Below are 18,259 nucleotides of genomic sequence, written 5' to 3' on the forward strand. Positions count from 1 at the left end.
TTCTGAATTGCTTTATACACTCTAGGAGTTGCAATGTGCACTCCCCCTCTTCGGAGATGTAGCAGTTTCTGTTTTATGTGTATCTTGTCTCATAGGCCCAAGAGGCCTTCTGTGACACAACTCACTCGACAGAGGGCAGACACACAAATCATGCTTGGGGACATCCCATCCTTGTAGCAGGAACGAAAGGGGTTACCGTGGTCCTTGTCAAACGAAGAGCCATTGCCAGGAGGCCACGACGGACCACATCCGCAGAGAGCTGCCAGCATTCTACCTCTGACATCATGCTAGTGCAGCCCCCACCCACCAGTGGGCCCATCATGATCTCCCCTTTTGGGGCCTCCACTTATGTATCTGATGTATATGACCAGACTTGGAAGTGGATCTGATTTGATATGATGATGATGTTATGACTATGTAGTACTTGTTATTTAGCATACAGCTTATTGTATCAGGTTTCTCAGAGTCTCATAGACCCATCGGTCTTCCAAAGACTCTAATAAACTCTCTCTCTCTCTCTCTCTCTCTCTCTCTCTCTCTCTCTCATATCAGATGCACACAATATGATCATATACGCACTCGCAAGGAAAATTTATTAAAAGCCACATACAACGTGCCTACTTTAAAGAGGGGATTCAACCAGCTGTCTCATTAAGCTGTACAGATGCCTTCTCGACTAATTGTTATCTATGCTTTGCCTCTACAATTTAATGAATTCATGTCCAAAAATGAGTAATGAACACATACTTCAAAGCTCAGCAGTGCAACCCATTTTGAGGACCTCCCTTCACTGTACACTGACCCTAAAGCTTTGAAAGGTACATTCAAAGAAGCCCAAGAGACTTCAGCTGTTGTATGTGTTCAGGAGGAAGCAGCGGAGGTGCCCAGTCTGAGCCAAACATTTCACCATCCAAATCCTCCACAACATACTCCTGCAGAAGCAGAAAAAAACCCTTGCTAAGTACCAATGTACAATCTGAAGATAACTGGGCGGGACATGCAGAAGCTCCTATATCTATATAAAAGCATTGCTGGTGGCTGGCATTATCAATAATGATAGATATAACAATGAGACTCTATTTGCAAAAAGTTGAGAGAAATCACAGCGATCTAATGGTGTCACACTGCAACGAAAACCATTGAGAAAGATAATAACCCAAGTTTCAGCCTCAGGGCTGATTCCTTATATTCTGTTATAACTGGGAATCAGAAATACCAACATATCTAACCAATGCTACCAGACATAATGAGTGGAATACAATTTCTCGGTGATGTTTTCAACAGCATACAAGCATTTATTGAGCATTTCAAGTATGATCATCTCTGCCCGTGGATTAGAAAACGCTTACTTCCAACATCATTTTGACTTTCATGATTGCTAGTAATACAGATTAGTTAAAACGGACAGTCCCTCCCCCCCACATGTACATTCCAATTGTGAGTCCTTTCCTCCATTCCTCAGGGCAGGCTGATAAGCAGCATCTTTCAGTGAATGAATGCAACCCACAATTAGATGACCCTCAATATAAGCAAAGGACACACACCCCTGCAAGGAACACTTCATTTCGGCAGCATAAGAAGTTGCACTTCATTTCAGCAGCTTAAGAAGTTGCCTAACCAATTTGCAACCACAATCATCCTGTTCGTACCTGTAAGGCACCCATAAATCAACCTCCGCAAAACCCACAAGGCAGATACCTCACCAAGACTCTTGCAGAGGGAGGGTGTCGTTTGCAAGCAGAGATTTTGCACAAGGACCTAGCTGGACACAGCAACTTGCCAGAGCTCAACTTCATGGACAGTCTAATACACAAAGAAGGATGTCTCTACATCACAAATAGAAATCATCTACAAGGCAGCGACCCCCGCACCACTCTAGCAGAGGGTGACGACCCTTTTGCAAGCAGAGATCTCACACACGGACCTGGCTGGACACAGCAACCTGCTGAACCTCAAGGACAGTCTCTAATACACAAAAAAGGATATTTCAACATCACTTGGAAACAATCCTATCATATTTGTTTTAGAAGGGGCTCAACCCAGACAGCTTTCAGTTAATCTAGCTCAAGAAATCCACAAACTACCAGCATAGGGCATTGTTACCATCACTTGCCAGACCTGTGCCTTGCCTTGCCAAAGGTGTCTTATTCCTCCCTCCCTCTCCCTCAACTAGCCACATACTTGCCTATCTACTTCTCTATGTATCCACATACATGTAACCAATCATGCATATGTAGATAGATGTGTGCGCATCCGCAATGTGCACACGTCGATTTGTGCATGCGCAGGGTGCGTAGTGCGACTAGATTTCAGAAAATACGTCAGCAAGGTATATCTACATGAACACACACATCAGAGAAACAAGAGATATATAGCAATCAAGCTGCGTGCATACCTTTGTGAGCATCCGCTTGGCGAGTATATGATAATGGCGTTGCCATATCCTCTGCCCAACCATAGTTGCTACAAGAACGCTGTAAAAGATGCCAATTATAGTAAAAAGAGCCAAGGCAATAAGCCCCATTATGAGAATCAGTGGAGCTCCAGCTTCACCTGCGCCTCCGAGACAAGTACTGCATTCACCTGCTGTCCCAGCACAACCTTCAAAGCAAGCTGGACAATCTGTCCACATACAGAATGTTCCTGACAGATGGCAATCAGCGCATACACTGTAACCAGGGAAAAAGTGTTTATTAGATTAAAGCAGACAAGGAATTAGATTTAAGAGAATCATGCAGAATCGTCTGGGTCTTTAGGTAAACGATAGTTGAAATAGAAGGGCACAGCACACAATAAGGAAGTCAGACGACAAATGAGGAAGCACAATGTTGACCTTAGTGCATAGTAGTGTCTTAAATACAGAGCCTGTCTCAATGAATATAGAGTACTTTGTGATATGTCACTGCATAGAAAGTTAAGCGAGCAGTTCTCATCTCTACTTTCAATGTTGATAGCTTAGCAAGCAAGGCAAAAAGGCAGCATACTTCTTCATTCAAACAATTACCTCTATCCCAACAAGACCAGCATCCACACCAGGTGTCCCATAAAACCTCACATGTAGTTGTACCGTATAGAGGCATGCAGTTCATTACAAAGATGGTGGCAATAGGTGTATACAAATGCCCCTGCCTTCCCACACCCAACCCAGCCCCACAATTTTCTTCTCCTAGCCATGAGTTTGGCTAGGCCATAAGAATCTCCAGTATCAGCAAGCATTTACATTGAAATATAAAGTGCACTGTGCATACATAACATTGTGTTACTACTGTTGGCAACACCGCACAATTTGGGGTTTTTCTGAAGTAGGGCACGTCCTTTAAATAATTTTCAGATGTATTGCAGCATAAAATGCATTATGTATTTGACAGATGTGCCATAGGATCTGTACAACCGAGCTTCCATAATTTTCGTTTCTCCTTAAGGTCCAAAAGATGGCACGCCTTCCATGTAGTTCTTTGAAAATCATTAACAAAAGTACAAGGATGCAAACACCATTTAAGAAATGTCTTCTAGCTTAAAATACACCCATATGCTTTTCTCAAAAAGCTTGAAAAGCACACAGTACTACAAGACTACCCTTGATTCACATGGATGAGGACCTCACACCCCTATAGGTAGAGGAGAGGCATACCCTAGCCGGAGACCCCTGCAGGAGATCGCCCACAAGGAGGGGAATTGAGCAGTGGTTTGAGATAGGCATCTCATGATAGACCCTCGACAGGCATCCAAAGGTCCCCCAGCATAGGGGGACCAGCTCTATGAGACTCAGAGCACTGGGACTTGCACTATGGGAACTGCAGTGGTACTTTATGGTCAGATCCAAGGATTTATCCGAGTCATACACAAGACAAGATATAGTTTTCTGCACTGACACCCATCAAAGCCGAGAACACCCTTTGCCCATAGTTTGAGGGTACACATGGGAGTCATTATACCATGACGAGACTCGAGAGAAGGTGAAGTTTGTGCATAGGGAGGAGTGGCGGTACTAAACAGGGATGATATTTGTCAAGAGGTGTGACACACATGCAGGAATTGGCTGGATTTGGATCTGACACAGCTCTCGACAAGACCTCTTCAATGCAGTGTGCTGCCTCCCTTCCAAGACCTCACGTTTTGCTAGAGTCTCCATGAGGAGGCTGAGACCTCACCATACGCAGCCCTACACCTAGACACCATGGATTTCTCGAGCCACACGGAACTTGTTGGGGACTTCAATGCAAGGATGGCTACACGACGGGTTTCACTTAATGATTTTCAAGATGATTCTATTCTATTACTTGATGTTGATTTATATGAGGAATGGATTTCCCAAGTATCCGTAGACAGGTGAACCCCGATCACCTCATACGAGCACTCTTTCTTGGACATGGGCAAGATACATGACCTTATCATTTACAATGGTCTAAACCAATACCCTCCTACAGTGGATTCATATGTTTTCCAAGGGGGGCAGGGGGTCCAACATAGTTGACTACCTCATGGGATCCCCTGCCTTCACTTCATGCATCATTGACTTCTTTGTTTCCCCACCCCCACCAGAGTTGATCATACTTATCTCTTCTTTAGTATATCTATCCCCCACCAGACGACACACACCACACATGATGATATCCACTTCAACTATCGTTTATCTCCCATGTACGCCATGCGCCTTGTTACCCTACTCACAGATCTCTAGGACATTTTGCACAAGGAATATTGAGATGCTCTCATCACCTGTTCACTCCATGAGGCGCCCTCCACACTTTCCTACACACCATACGTTCCACTAACCTGCGACCTATTGGCTCAATCCCTTGCAATAATTGGTATGATGATGAGGGAAAGGCATTTTGCTTGAAGAAAGAGGCGTTACCAAATGTCCTATTTAGGAGAAACTCCAAGAAATTCTGGCAGAAATTTCTCAAGTGACAAGCCCCTTCTCCTCTCACCGACACCAAACTTCGGCAATCCTATGCACACATGCTATATGACATTCCTCACCCGCCGCCACCTCACCTCTCACACTACCCTACCCCAACTCACGTGCATTGTTCACCATCAATGACATTAGACAAGTAACTCTGAAGCTACATAATGGCCAAGCCAAGAAGAGGACTACGCACTCAATAAGTACCCTGGCCCCAATCTTGGCATAGCTTTTTAAGGAAGCAGTCTGTACTAGCTTTTTCCCATACTTAAACCCTTAACAACATCATCCCTACTCACAAGGCAGGGGATCCCATGAGCCTTAAAAACTACAGGACTATCATGATTGTCATGCCCAAGATCAATGTCTCAATGCTCGATACATAAGAAAGCTAATTTGCAGACCGCCAGGGACTTAAAGCTACTAGATAGACTTCTATGTTGATCATGTGACTCTAGATCATATTCTTACACTCAAAGGTGTCATTAGGCAGCAAAAGGATGGAGACATAGGATTTATTACTGCTTTGTGGATTTCTGAAAGGCTTTTGACATAGTGCCAAGGGTCCGGCTCATCAAAGGCCTGCAGGATTTGGGGTACGGTTAGGAGATTATCGGGGCAATCATGGCACTTTACGAGAGGGTCATAGGCAAGGTTCGGATGGCTGTAGGATGGACGAAAGAGATCAGAAGTACGATCAGGGTCAAACAAGGTTGTCCATTGTCATCAACTTTGTTTGGTCTCTACATCGACGAGCTTGATACTTTCATCAAGACACTAGGAGGAGTAGGCTCATCTCGCGCCAACTCCTTGATTCAAATTCTCCTCTACAAACGACGTGGTTCGACATGGTCAACATTGGTGTTTAAATCATTGCCCATTTAAGTCGCGAGAAAGCTAAAGTATGTTGCTCGCCCCAAGTGAAAACACGAATCTTATGCAGGAGTTCGGTCTTACGCAAGAGAAAACATGAGTCTTATGTAGAAGTTTTGTCAACCGACGTGCCTTGTGCGAGAAGTTCTTGACGAACCTACACTAGAAACTACACAAACCTAGAAAAGATCGTAAACCGCGGATATCTTTAGGCTGCAGCCATTTCACTATCGTCTCTACCTTCTTGGATCTACTCGAATGCCTTCAGCTGAAACAATGTAACCAAGATATTTAATTTCGGATTGGAAAAATGAACTTTTCGCCGGGTTGGCATACAATTAGTTCTTGCATAAGAGAGTAAAAACGAGATCCAAGTATTTCTCGTATTTCTCTCGACTCATGCTATAAACCATGATGTCATCGAAGAAAACTACCACGATGTCCTGATGGGGTAGGAAGCACCAAGTACAATGAGATCCTTGAAAAGATGGTTTGACTTTATATGTCGTTTTGATGGATGCAAGCCCTAGTTTTTCAACTAAACGATGCGAAATGAAGTCATGAATGCTTCCATCATCAAACAAGACATTATGTTCTTTTCCATGCAATAGTGCAGTCATGCGTAAGAAAGAGGTACGGAAAAGATATGCAGTCAATGTAGTTGATCCGCAAGGGTTTGTTGCGCTGCCCAATGCCGTTGATATGGCCACTAGTTCGTCCTCCACTGCCTCTATTGTTATTGGTGGCATCCTTTTCTCGAGTACCTGGCTTGCGTGTAGCAAGTGGGTTTTGCGGGCATTCATAAGAGTAGTGCCCCTTCTTGTTGCAATTGTAACATTTGACAACTACATTAGTTCTTTGATTTACATGTGACTTAACATAGACTTTCCATCATAACTACCAACTCTACCACTTGCACCCTCCTTCTTGAAGAATGAAGTACATCTCCTAATGCTAAATCCATAGCATTAGAAGCTGTGGATGGTCGAAGCATGCGCACATCAGCACAAAGAGGAGGGTGTAAACCCTCAATAAAGATACGGCATTGCTCCTCCCGTGGCACGTTTTCAATGGTTTGCAATTGTAGTGCGGAAAGATATTTCTCAGTATATATATCCACACTTTTATTGTCCATCTACCTCATTCTTCGCCATTGCCTGCGAGTATCTCTTCGAATAGTGTAAGGTAGGAAGCGCTTCTTAATTTTGTCTTTGAATGCTTCCCATGTCTTCGAGATGTGCATGCTTTCCACAAGCACACTCCACCGTAATTGCGCACTGCTTGTCATGTGACTCGTAGCAAGTTTCACCTTCTCAATCTCTCGATGTCGTTCCCCCAAAAAGTATTGGTTTTGAAGGATCTTATCCAAGCAAGCAGAGCCTCTCTATTGGAAAAGTGAGAGTTTTGTGGTTAGTCTTACTTGACTTCTTTTTATCATGTGGCTGGAGTGCTTTCAGGATGGCCTTTCCCACATTGTCTTCGTCGTTGGAGTCATGTTTGCAAAAAGAGAGTGGCTTCTTCATTTGCAAGACCGTGAGGTTCCTGTGCTATGGACCGTCATAGTGAATTCTTGCTTACACCGTGCACATATTTAACTATGTCACGAAAGTGTCTTCTATCCAACATAAGTCATCCCTAAAGAGACAAGGATGTGGGAAACTATCACTATCAACCAGCGAGAAGTCCAACGCAAACGACAATTACCAAGGAAGAGTGACGAGCACGCTATTAGCATGAGAGGCAACAACGTAAAGAGACTAAAGATGCATTACGTCAAGTGACGTCAACTTGGAAGCCATCTACATCTATTGAGGAAGAGGACTCTATGCATACATTGAATTCATTGGATGCATGGAAACAACATGCACGCGACCTCAACGAAGAACTTGAGTATATGCAAAAGAGATGGGCAGGCTCTACTTGCTTGGATCATTTCATTCAACCAATACCTTTTTGGGGAACGATACCAAGAGATTGAGAAGGTGAAACTTATTATGAGTCACATGACAAGCAGTGCACAATTATGGTGGAGTGTGCTTGCAAAAAGCACGCACATTCTGAAGACATGGGAGCATTCAATGAAAGTGTGGATGTATACACCGAGAAATATCTTTCCGCACTATTCGATTGCAAACCATTAAAAAAGTGCTACGAAAGGAGCAAAGCCGTACCTTTATGGAGGCTTTACGTCCTACTACTCGCACTGATGTGCGCATGATTCGACCATCCATAGCTTCAGAGTCGGAAAGGAAACAGGGAAGAAGCTTGCTACTCGCACCCCCCTGAGCAACAAATGTACTCCATTCTTCAAGGAGGAGGATACAAGTGGTAAAATTGGTAGTTATGATCGCAAGTCTAATTGGAAACTTGTAAAGTCACGTGAAAAATCTCAGAACTAATGTACTTGTCACTTGTTATACTTGCAAAGAGAAGGAACAATACTCTTATAAATGCCCGAAAAACCCGCTTGCCAGTGGCCGTACCAATATAGACAAGCCTACCGAGAAGCAAGAGATTCAATCCCAAATAGAAGATCTTTTGTCCCAAGGCTTGATTCGACCTAGAAGTTCACTATTTGGGGCACCCAAACTTCTTTTCAAGAAGAAAAATGGGACTTCCGAATGTGCATCGATTATGGTCCTTTGAATAAAATCATGGTGAAGAATCGATACCCCCATTCCAAGAGTCAGTGACCTTCTCGACAAGTTGATGCATGATCAATCCTATGTCAAGGTATCATCAGATGAGAGTGACCGAGTCCGATATTTTCAAGACTACTTTTAGGACTCAAACCGGCAAATACACACTCATCGTTATGCCTTTTGGACTGACCAATACTATCTTTCCACCCTATTAAGGCATAGTGGTAGTTTTTTTTAATGATATCATGGTTTATAGCACGAGTCGAGAGGAACACAAGAAACACTTGGATCTCGTTTTCTCTCTCTTACACGAGAACCAACTGTATGCCAACCCAGAGAAAAGTTCATTTAGTCCGAAATTGAATATCTTTTCTTTTGAGGCGAGCAGCACACTTTAACTTTCGAGTGACATAACAAGGCAATGACCCAAAAACCAGTTTTCACCATGCCGGACCTCACGAGGCCTTTCTTTGTCATGGTCAGTGACACTAGTGAGTCACGTAAGTTACCAACAGAACTTAACTATTCCACATATGACAAAGAATTAGCCTTTAAACTCTGGAAGCACTATCTTATGGGTTCTGAGTTACTCATTAAGACCGATTACCAGAGTCTTAGACATCTCCTTATCTCAACCGGTGATCTCGGATCGACACATTAAATGGGCTACCTTTTTTGACAGCTTTAACAACAGTATCAACCACGCAAAGACAATGTCATTGCCAATGCACTGAGCCGACGACCTAGCATACATAATATCTCAATCATCAAGTGCAACCCTTTCGAGCCTATGAAGAAGGCCCATGCCACTGATCGAGACTTTTCATAAATCTGGCATAAAATTAAGCAAGCCAATAGTATCCATATGGCCTCGTACTCCATTCATGATGACTACCTATTCTACGAAAAACGCTTGTGCGTCACTGCACCGTTTCGTCACTTGGTCCTAGAAGAGGTGCATTAGCCACCCTACATGGGGCATAGCGGTGTTGCTGTGACGTATCAGATTGTAGTTCAAGATTTTTTCTAGCCCAAGCATAAAGTTGATGTTGCATCTTTTGTTGCACAATGCCTTATTTGACTCTTTAACAATCTTGGTACGAAGTTAGACTTCTCCAACGCTTTTCATCCCGAGTCCAATGGTCAAACTGAGGTCACACAAAATACTATTTGTGACATGTTACATGCTTACGTATCTGACCAACACGCAAATAGGACAAATATGTACACATTTTACAATTTGCGTACAACAACACTAAGCACTCTGCTACAAGCAAACCTCCATTTCAAATTGTCTATGGCAAGACCATCCCTACTCCGTTGACCCGTCTTAGGCATCAACTAGAGGCAGCTGACCGCTTCACTGAGGATTTCTATAGCATTTTGACTATTGTCCGTAAGAACATCGAGCACGCTCAGGCTGTCTACATGACACAAGCAAACAAGGATAGAAAAAGAGTTTTATTCGTTGAAGGTGACCTAGTCAGGCTACATATTGAGGAGCGCCTAGTTGAGTATTGAGACCCATCCTGTAATTAAGCTTGCCCCTAAATCCTATGGTCCCTTTAAGATTTAAGAGCGTATTAATGGCAATGCCTATCGGCTAGAATTACCCCACACTGAAGCATTCACAATTCTTTTCATGTGCACCTCTTGAGACCTTTCCATGGAGACCCACCGACTCGACCTATTGTAGAGGATGTACCTTTGCTCCAAGGAGAGACCAAGTTGTTAGAGACCGACCATATCATTGATATACAAATGACTCAGATGAGACATGGCAATTCCTATCCCATTTACCTAGCAACATAAGAATCACCGCGTTGAGGATGCTAAGTGGGTGACCGAAAGAATAATTGATCGGGCCATGGCATTTAGCACACATGATTCAACATATTTTTAGCGCATAGACGCAACTCCAGTGATGTGGGGATGAACAAGGCTAAGCTCATGTACATATTTAAATTTTTGAACATTAGAGGCTTAGCCTAAGCGTATTAACAAAAGTGGGAATAGCAAGCTTTATTTGAAGAAAAAAGCAAGGTATTTTTGTGTGAGATAATGGAGAGTGAGAGAGAGCAAGAGAGTGAGAGCTGGAGAGCTCAAAGCTTGAGAGCTGAGTTGCAAATAGAAGAGTGTAAAGAGTACAACTCAATGAGTGAGAGATAAGGTTTTGTCCTAGTGACAAAACCTTAGTAGTCACTAACCATAGTTAGTGAACTAACTGCGGTTAGAGGGAAAAACCTCTTAAAGAGGGAAAAGTGCCCCTGACTAGCTTATTAAGTTACATTGGTCACTGCTGAATTATATCTATAATTCTAACACCCCTCTGCAGTGCCAATGTCATGTACAAGGCTGATCAATCACCAAACGGATATAAGTTCAGGGCACTGCGAAATGCCTCAAACTTTTCACGTGGTAGTGCTTTGGTGAAAATATCTGCGACGTTGTCATGTGTGGACACAAAGATCATACTGATCTCTCCTGCATGCAACTTCTCTCTGACGTAGTGATAGTGAACCTCAATGTGCTTCGTGCGAGCATGAAACACTGGATTCTTTGCCACTGCAATGGCACTCTGACTGTCAGTGAGAATTGGAGAAGGACCCTCCAAAGACGGATGAAGATCAGCAAATAGACGTCGCAGCCAGACACATTCAACTGTTGCTATGAAAGCTGCCCTGTACTCAGCTTCATATGATGAGGTAGCCACTGTAGATTGTTTCTTGCTCAGCCAAGAAATGCAAGATTTACCCAAAAAGAAACAATTGCCACTAGTGGACTCCCTAGTATCATAATTACCAGCCCAATCTGAATCACTGTAGGCATGCATCTGCAAGTCACCCCCCCTGGGAAATAGCAAGCCAAAAGACTTCGTGCCCTGCAAATAACGGAAGATGCGCTTAACTGCATGCCAATGCATAGTTTTTGGGCTATGCATGTACCTGCTCACCTGAGATACTGCAAATTGAATATCAGGTCTAGTGTTGCAGAGATATATGAGGCATCCAACAGCCTGACTGTAAAGTGTGGCATCAAATAATTCTCCTGCATCATGCATTGTGAGTTTCAGCCCCGGCTCCATGCGAGTGGCTATGGGCTTACAATCATGCATGTTAAATCTGTCCAAGAGTTTCTGAACATACTTGGACTGAGACATAACAGTGCCACGTCTCTCATGAGAGAACTGGATCCCCAAATAAAAGTGAAGCAGCCCCAAACCTGACATGTCAAAGTTGGTCTGCAAATCAGCTTTGAAATCTGCAATTTTATCTTCATTGGACCTTGTGAGCAATAAGTCATCGACATAAAGAAGGATGACTAAAATTTCCCCCCCATCCATCTTGATGTAGAGGGTGCTCTCAGTAGGACTATTGTGCAGCCCCTTGCTAGTCAAAAAGGCATGGATCTTGGCATACCATGCACGAGGGGCCTGTTTCAGCCCATATAAAGCTTTGTTGAGCTTGCATACTTGAAGTGCATTTGCTGTAATTTCAAAGCCCAGAGGTTGTTTGACATACACCTCTTCCAGCAAGTCCCCATTTAAGAAGGCTGTTTTTATGTCCAACTGATGAACATTCCACTCAAAATGTGCAGCCATTGCAATAACTGATCAAATGGTGGTCATCCGGGATGTAGGAGCGAATGTCTCCTCATAATCTATGCCCTTTTTCTGAGCATAGCCTTTAGCAACCAGCCTTGCCTTATATCTGTCAATGGAGCCATCTGGCTTCCGTTTGACCTTGAAAACCCATCGTGTGCCAATGGCATGTTTACCCGGTGGCAAGTCTACAACATCCCAAGTCTGATTTTTTTCAATGGACTGCAACTCATCGTGCATGGCATTCATCCAATGCACATTGTCCTTTGCCTCTTCGAATGTGGCAAGCTCCTCCTCATCAAGAAGAGTACCTGCATATGCTGATTCCACTGAATTAGCACCTTTCATGTGCCTTGCTGCACTGCGAGTCCTACCAGGTAACGGAGCATCAATTTTACTCTCCCTGAGAGTCTGTAACAGCCAATTTGGGACTGTTTTTGCTGCATGTATGTCTGCAATTTCTTGCTGCACCACCTGTTCCACTGCCTGTGGAGGGGGCAAGACATCCTGTGGCAGAACTAAAGCATCTGGAGGTGGCTGTAAATTCTGATTTGTATCAGAAATATCAGCAGGGGAACCCAAGGCAATGGGTAGCAACCCCTCAAAGACATCCTCTGAAGAAGAAGGCATTTGAAATTCAGCCTGAGTGTGAGCTGAATTTTCAGCAAATATCACATCTCTACTGACCATGATCTTGCATGTAGCAGGATTGTAGAGACGGTACCCCTTGCTTTCTGCATTGTACCCAACAAATATGCACTTAATGGCTTTATCTGACAACTTGTGCCTAAATTCAACTGGCACATGAGCATAAGCAAGGCATCCAAGGACTCGGAAGTGATCCACTAAAGGCTTTCTATCATTCCAGACCTCATAAGGAGTTTTTGTTTTTAAAGCCTTAGTGGGAGCCCGATTCAAAATGTAATTGGCACACATCAAGCCCTCAAGCCAGAATTTGTGAGGCATGTGTTTGCTTTTCAGCATACATCTGTCCATCTCCATGAGAGTTCTATTTTTCCTCTCAGCTTTGCCATTTTGCTGAGGGGTCAGCCTGACTGTCAGCTGATGCACAATACCCTTGCCTTTCAGAAAAGCATCAAATTCTGCAGACAAGTATTCCCCATCTCTATCTGTGCACAATGTCTGTATCTTGAGTCCGGTTTCATTTTCAACCATGGCTGAAAAGTGTTTAAACACCGTGAACACTTCTGATTTGCGTTTCAGCCCAAAAACCCAAGTGAAATTGGAGTAATCATCAATAAATGTAACGAAGTAGAGATGACCACCCAACGATGGAGTCCTCATGGGACCACAGACATCACTGTGTATAAGCTGTAATTTGCGGACAGCTTTAACTGAACCATCCTTCCTGAAGGGGAATCTATGCATGTTGCCTAAAATGCACCCTTCACAGGCATGTGGAGGAGGTATCTCAAGAGGTGGCAATGCATCAACCATGGAATACTTCTGAAGTGTCATCAAGCTGTTGTAATGCATGTGGCCATATCGGGCATGCCATAATTCTGCATTCTGCATGGCAGCTGTAGGGGTAGAAACTGCAAGAGCATGGGCTGCTCTTTTCTCAAAAAGATCAAGCTGAAAAAGCCCACGCAGCAGAGTACCAGATAATCTTAAGTCATAGTCATCTTCCCTGTCTCGGACAGCACATTTGTCATCCTCAAAGATGACCTGAAATCTAGCTCTGTTAAGAGTGGACACTGAAAGAAGATTTTTGGTTATACCAGGCACATATAAGACATCTGAAAGTCTGAAAATTGAGCCATCAATGGCAATGAGCTCAACATCTCCTGTGCCACGTACTGAATATGATGAGTTGTTGGCACAAGTGACTTTCTTACCAACGGGAGGTGGATGCAAGGAAGTAAAAAGACACTTCCTAGAAGTGATGTGTTTGGATGCACCACTGTCAAAATACCAAGTGTTCAGTGTTTCATTGACACTGAAAGCAGATGCATCCGTAGAAGAGTCATAACTGCAAGTCAAAAATGCATAAGTATCATCATTACAAGTGGCTGTACTATCCCGAGCATCTGGAACAGCCAACCTAGAATCTGAAATGCATCTAGTCCAACAAAGTTGGCTGCAGCATCCCCACTGTCAGATGCATGAGGAGCTGAATCTGAAACAGCCATACCGGAGCTGTTTTTCTTCTCTTTTGCAAGCCTTTTCCTGCATTCTGCAATGTGATGACCTGGCTTTTTACAGTAGTGACAAAAACCCTTCTTTTTGGGCTTACTTGCATCATTTTTAGCCGTTTGTGAAGGCTGTCTTGACCCACTGGAAGGCTGATTTACTAATGTCTTCCCTGTCCCTTTATTTTTTATTTAAACTTTGAGAGCATGGCTTGTTCACCTGCATGTGAAGCCAAGTTTTTCCTGGTCTGCTCTTCCTGAAGCGGAAGTCCTATCAACTCATGAAAAGTGAGAGGATTTGCACCCCCCCTCAATGATAAGTTCAGCGAGGTATGAAAGCTGAGATAAGACTCAGGAAGAGAATTCAGAGTGGTTGTAATCATCTCTGAATCATGAATAATTTCATCTATGTTTAACAATTGCTCTCTGAGATCCTGTAGCTTTGTGGGGTGGACTGACATGGAGTCACCCTCTTCCATATGTGTATTACTTAACTCTCTTTTCAAAAAGGATACCCTTGCATCATTCCGGGCTGCATACATGCTTTCTAAAATATCCCACGCTGCCTTGGAGGTCTTACACGACCGGTATGTGGAATGATAAATCTTTTCACTGAAAGAGAGATACATGACAAAGCTAAGGCATCTCGTGAATCCCATCTCTTCTGATCTGGAGTAGTGGCTATAGCTACACCAACAACTTGTTCTGCAGCTCCCCCCTGTGCACGACCTCTTCCACCTCCTTGCTGAGAAGGGGTATTAGGTGCCATACCTACTGGTCGGATCTCACCCCCATTCACATAATCCCATAAATTGCGAGAAATCAGAATATTACGTACCATAAAACTCCAGAGGGAGTAGTTGGTACCATCCAACTTGTCTTCCTGTGAAAGACCACCGAACTGGAAGTCATTCTGATTTTGCTGGGCCATATCTGAGAAAGAGATTTAAGCAGATACAAAACTAAATTCCCTTACTGGGAATGAAATGCACAACTCCCAAAAAACACAGCCAAGCACCGGCTGTAAATGCAACTCAGATTTCTGTACTTGCACTGTCAGAAATCTGTCCAAGCATCAAAAACTCTCCAGAATCAGCCAAAACTGCTGCAAAACACTCCAAGAAAGGCAGTATGAACTGAAAACCCCAGAAATTGCTCTCCCAACATAAAAGCCCCAAAATAGGCCTGAAATTGTAACCGGAAAGGGGCAAATTGATCAAAAGCCCCAAATGTTGCAAGAATTGCGCTCTGTCTGCAAAAGCCCCAAATTTCACTGCGAGATTGCAGTGTAATTACAAAATCCCCAAATTTCTTCAAGAAATTGTACTGTAGAACTGAAAGCCCCAAATTTCGAGCTTGAAATTGCAACCAGAAAGGGGCAGAAGTACAGAAAGCCCCAAATTTTGCAATTTCAGCAGAAAGCCCCAAATTTCAGACCAAATCTGCAATGTTTGCTCCAAGTGTAGCTCCGAAACTACAAAATGATTGCAATGTCTGCAACAAACAAAATGCCCCAAATGTACTCCCCAAAAACTGAGCCAAACAATGGCTGTCTGCAAAATGTGCCTGCCAAAGATCACCTGCAAGTTTCTCCTGTACGGAATCAGAGGACAACCTGCTGTACGGAAGCAGGACCTGTACGGAAGTACGGATGACATTACGGAGAAGGTACGTGCTGGTACGGACGATGACAACGAGCTGTACGACTGGTGGCAGCGAGTTGTACGACTGGTAGCAGCGAGCTGTACGTACAGGTACAAAACTATACGGCGAACCATACAGTCTGACGACGAACTGTACAGACGCGATGTACGACGACCACAGCACTTGTACGAACGCGATGTACAACGACTTGTGTGTTGCAGATCTGTACGACGGGTACGGTATGGCAGGTACGGTACGACAGGTAAAGTGCGGATTCCGTACAGTCGTACGAACTGTACGGGCGAGGTGTAGCAGCAGGAGCATGGGTTGTAGCTGGAGCTGAACGGGGAAGAAGTAGGGAGCTGGATCAAATGCTCTGATACCAAATGTGAGATAATGGAGAGTGAGAGAGAGCAAGAGAGTGAGAGCTGGAGAGCTGAAAGCTGGAGAGCTGAGTTGCAAATAGAAGAGTGTAAAGAGTACAACTCAATGAGTGAGAGATAAGGTTTTGTCCTAGTGACAAAACCTTAGTAGTCACTAACCATAGTTAGTGAACTAACTGCGGTTAGGCTTTTTCCCAATTCATGCATGGAGGAGATGTACATGGAGCTTGTATGAAATTTTTGCTCGAAACTATTGAATCAATCAAAAAATCAAATACATAGGAGGTGGAAGGATAGCACCACTTCTATGGGGGGAGATTGCACCTAGCACGCTTGTCGAGTCCCTTCCATTTGTGAGTTTTGAAAGTTTGGGTGTATTTTGCGTATAGTGTTTGCTGTGTTTTCAAGGATTTGCAAGTTCCGGGAGCGTTTCTAATCACACTCCAGGTTTACTAGCACGGATGATCCATAGTAAGCCCTCACTCCCACACCAGACCATCTTGGCTGAGTATGGGGTTCGCCGACTCTAGCTTATTGCAGCATTCGAGTGATTATGTATCTCCAAGTCAAGAATTTTGGCCCCATGACCTCAAGTCGACACAGTTTACCATGGCTCGGCCTATCCACATCCATGACTTTAGCAAATGAGGATTATCAAACATGTCAGTATGCCCATACATGCAGATGGTTTGCGAGCATTAAACTTCACATGAATAGACTGCCTCCTTTTCAGTATAGCCTTGAGGCCCATCTATTCCGCTCAATTATCATGAGGCCAAACACGTCATTCGGGAGGATCTCATATAGCTACACACATACATGACATAGTGAACTTCTTGTGAAGCTCGGATTCTACAAAGAGCACTACCTACAAATGTCCGAGGAGGCTTCAAAGGCGGTTCATCGACCCATTGGGCTACACACCAATCTACCTCCCCCACTCCCAGAGGAGTTCTCTATTGAGCAAACGGAGCAGACGGGCTGAGAGCATGCGCTGTACACAACGTTGAGTTGAAGAAGCACTTTGCTTTCAAATGTCTGCGTACTATGAGATCCCAGGCTGCCACTACTGTCTTTCTAGAGATGGATTCAAACCCCTCTCCATCCTCTTGGTTCATCCAGATTAGAGACAATTAGCGATCTTCATGCACGAGGCTGTATGAGTCATGACACAGAGACCAACTGCTCGGGGCAGAGAGACGAGATCATGAGAACCAGCCAGACTCCACTCAAAGGGTGATTACCAACTCTTCACTCAGATAGCACGGACCAGCAGTCCCCAAGCAGACGACACAGCCAAGACCCAAAGTGAGAGACACGACAGACCCGCTAGTGTGTTGATGCACAAATGAGGCTTGGGGGTCTTCCCTCCTCGTTTGATGGACCAGGGACAGCTGACGAGGGTGACATTGGCACTTGTCCAACAAAGAGTTACTCAAGGAGACCATAGCGGACCACGCAGGTTGATCGACATCAGCGCTTTATCACAGATTTTATCCCACTGCGGAACCTATCTCCATCAGAACCTCTATCTTTGAGACCCTCCTATCCATTTTTAGTCACCCAGAGGATATGGTTTCTCAAATAGCATACAAGAGGACCATCACAACATACCACATTGCAGATCTAACTTTATCCCAATGGGTTCAGATATTTATTGGCTTAAGGGCTGCCTCCTGCTGCTTAAATTTTGAAAATCTTGTCTTTTTCTATTTCTGACAGCAATAAAAATTAAGCAATAAACAGAAATCTTCTAAATACCCCTGTCCTAAAATATGCACAACAACTTGTAAGGCTTTTCTTAGTTTCAAATACCTACTGATCTGAGCCAATGATCTGCTAGATGATGCGACAAAAGTTTGTCGGGCAACAAAAGGAGAAGAATCAGGCGCAGGAAAGGGGATTCATTTAATGCTAGATCTCATTATTCCGTTTTGTCTTGTAATGAAAATTAGCAAAGCAATGATGAGACATCACTTCCTCTAAACGTTTACTTTCACACACTTGGCCTACCAAATCATGACCTCTGATGGTTGTGAATCAGTTCAGAC

At 43.8% G+C, this 18,259-nt stretch overlaps 1 protein-coding gene across 1 annotated transcript in view; it reads right to left on the reverse strand.

Annotated features, from left to right (window-relative positions):
• Positions 1–618: 618 nt before the first annotated feature.
• The window catches only part of LOC147892672 (RING/FYVE/PHD zinc finger superfamily protein), a 76,702-nt gene continuing 59,061 nt past the window's right edge, over positions 619–18,259 (reverse strand). Inside the window, exons 6-7 of the mRNA XM_087387098.1 lie at positions 2,396–2,669; positions 619–932 (exon numbers count right to left, since the gene is read on the reverse strand). Coding sequence (XP_087243224.1) covers positions 825–932; positions 2,396–2,669 — 382 coding nt within the window. The 3' untranslated portion in view covers positions 619–824. The remainder of the gene's footprint in view (positions 933–2,395; positions 2,670–18,259) is intronic.

The sequence above is a fragment of the Dipteris shenzhenensis genome, chromosome 16, assembly GCF_047967505.1.
Source record: "Dipteris shenzhenensis isolate YYH24624 ecotype China chromosome 16, Dip_SZ_1.0, whole genome shotgun sequence".
Classification (NCBI taxonomy): Eukaryota; Viridiplantae; Streptophyta; class Polypodiopsida; order Gleicheniales; family Dipteridaceae; genus Dipteris; species Dipteris shenzhenensis.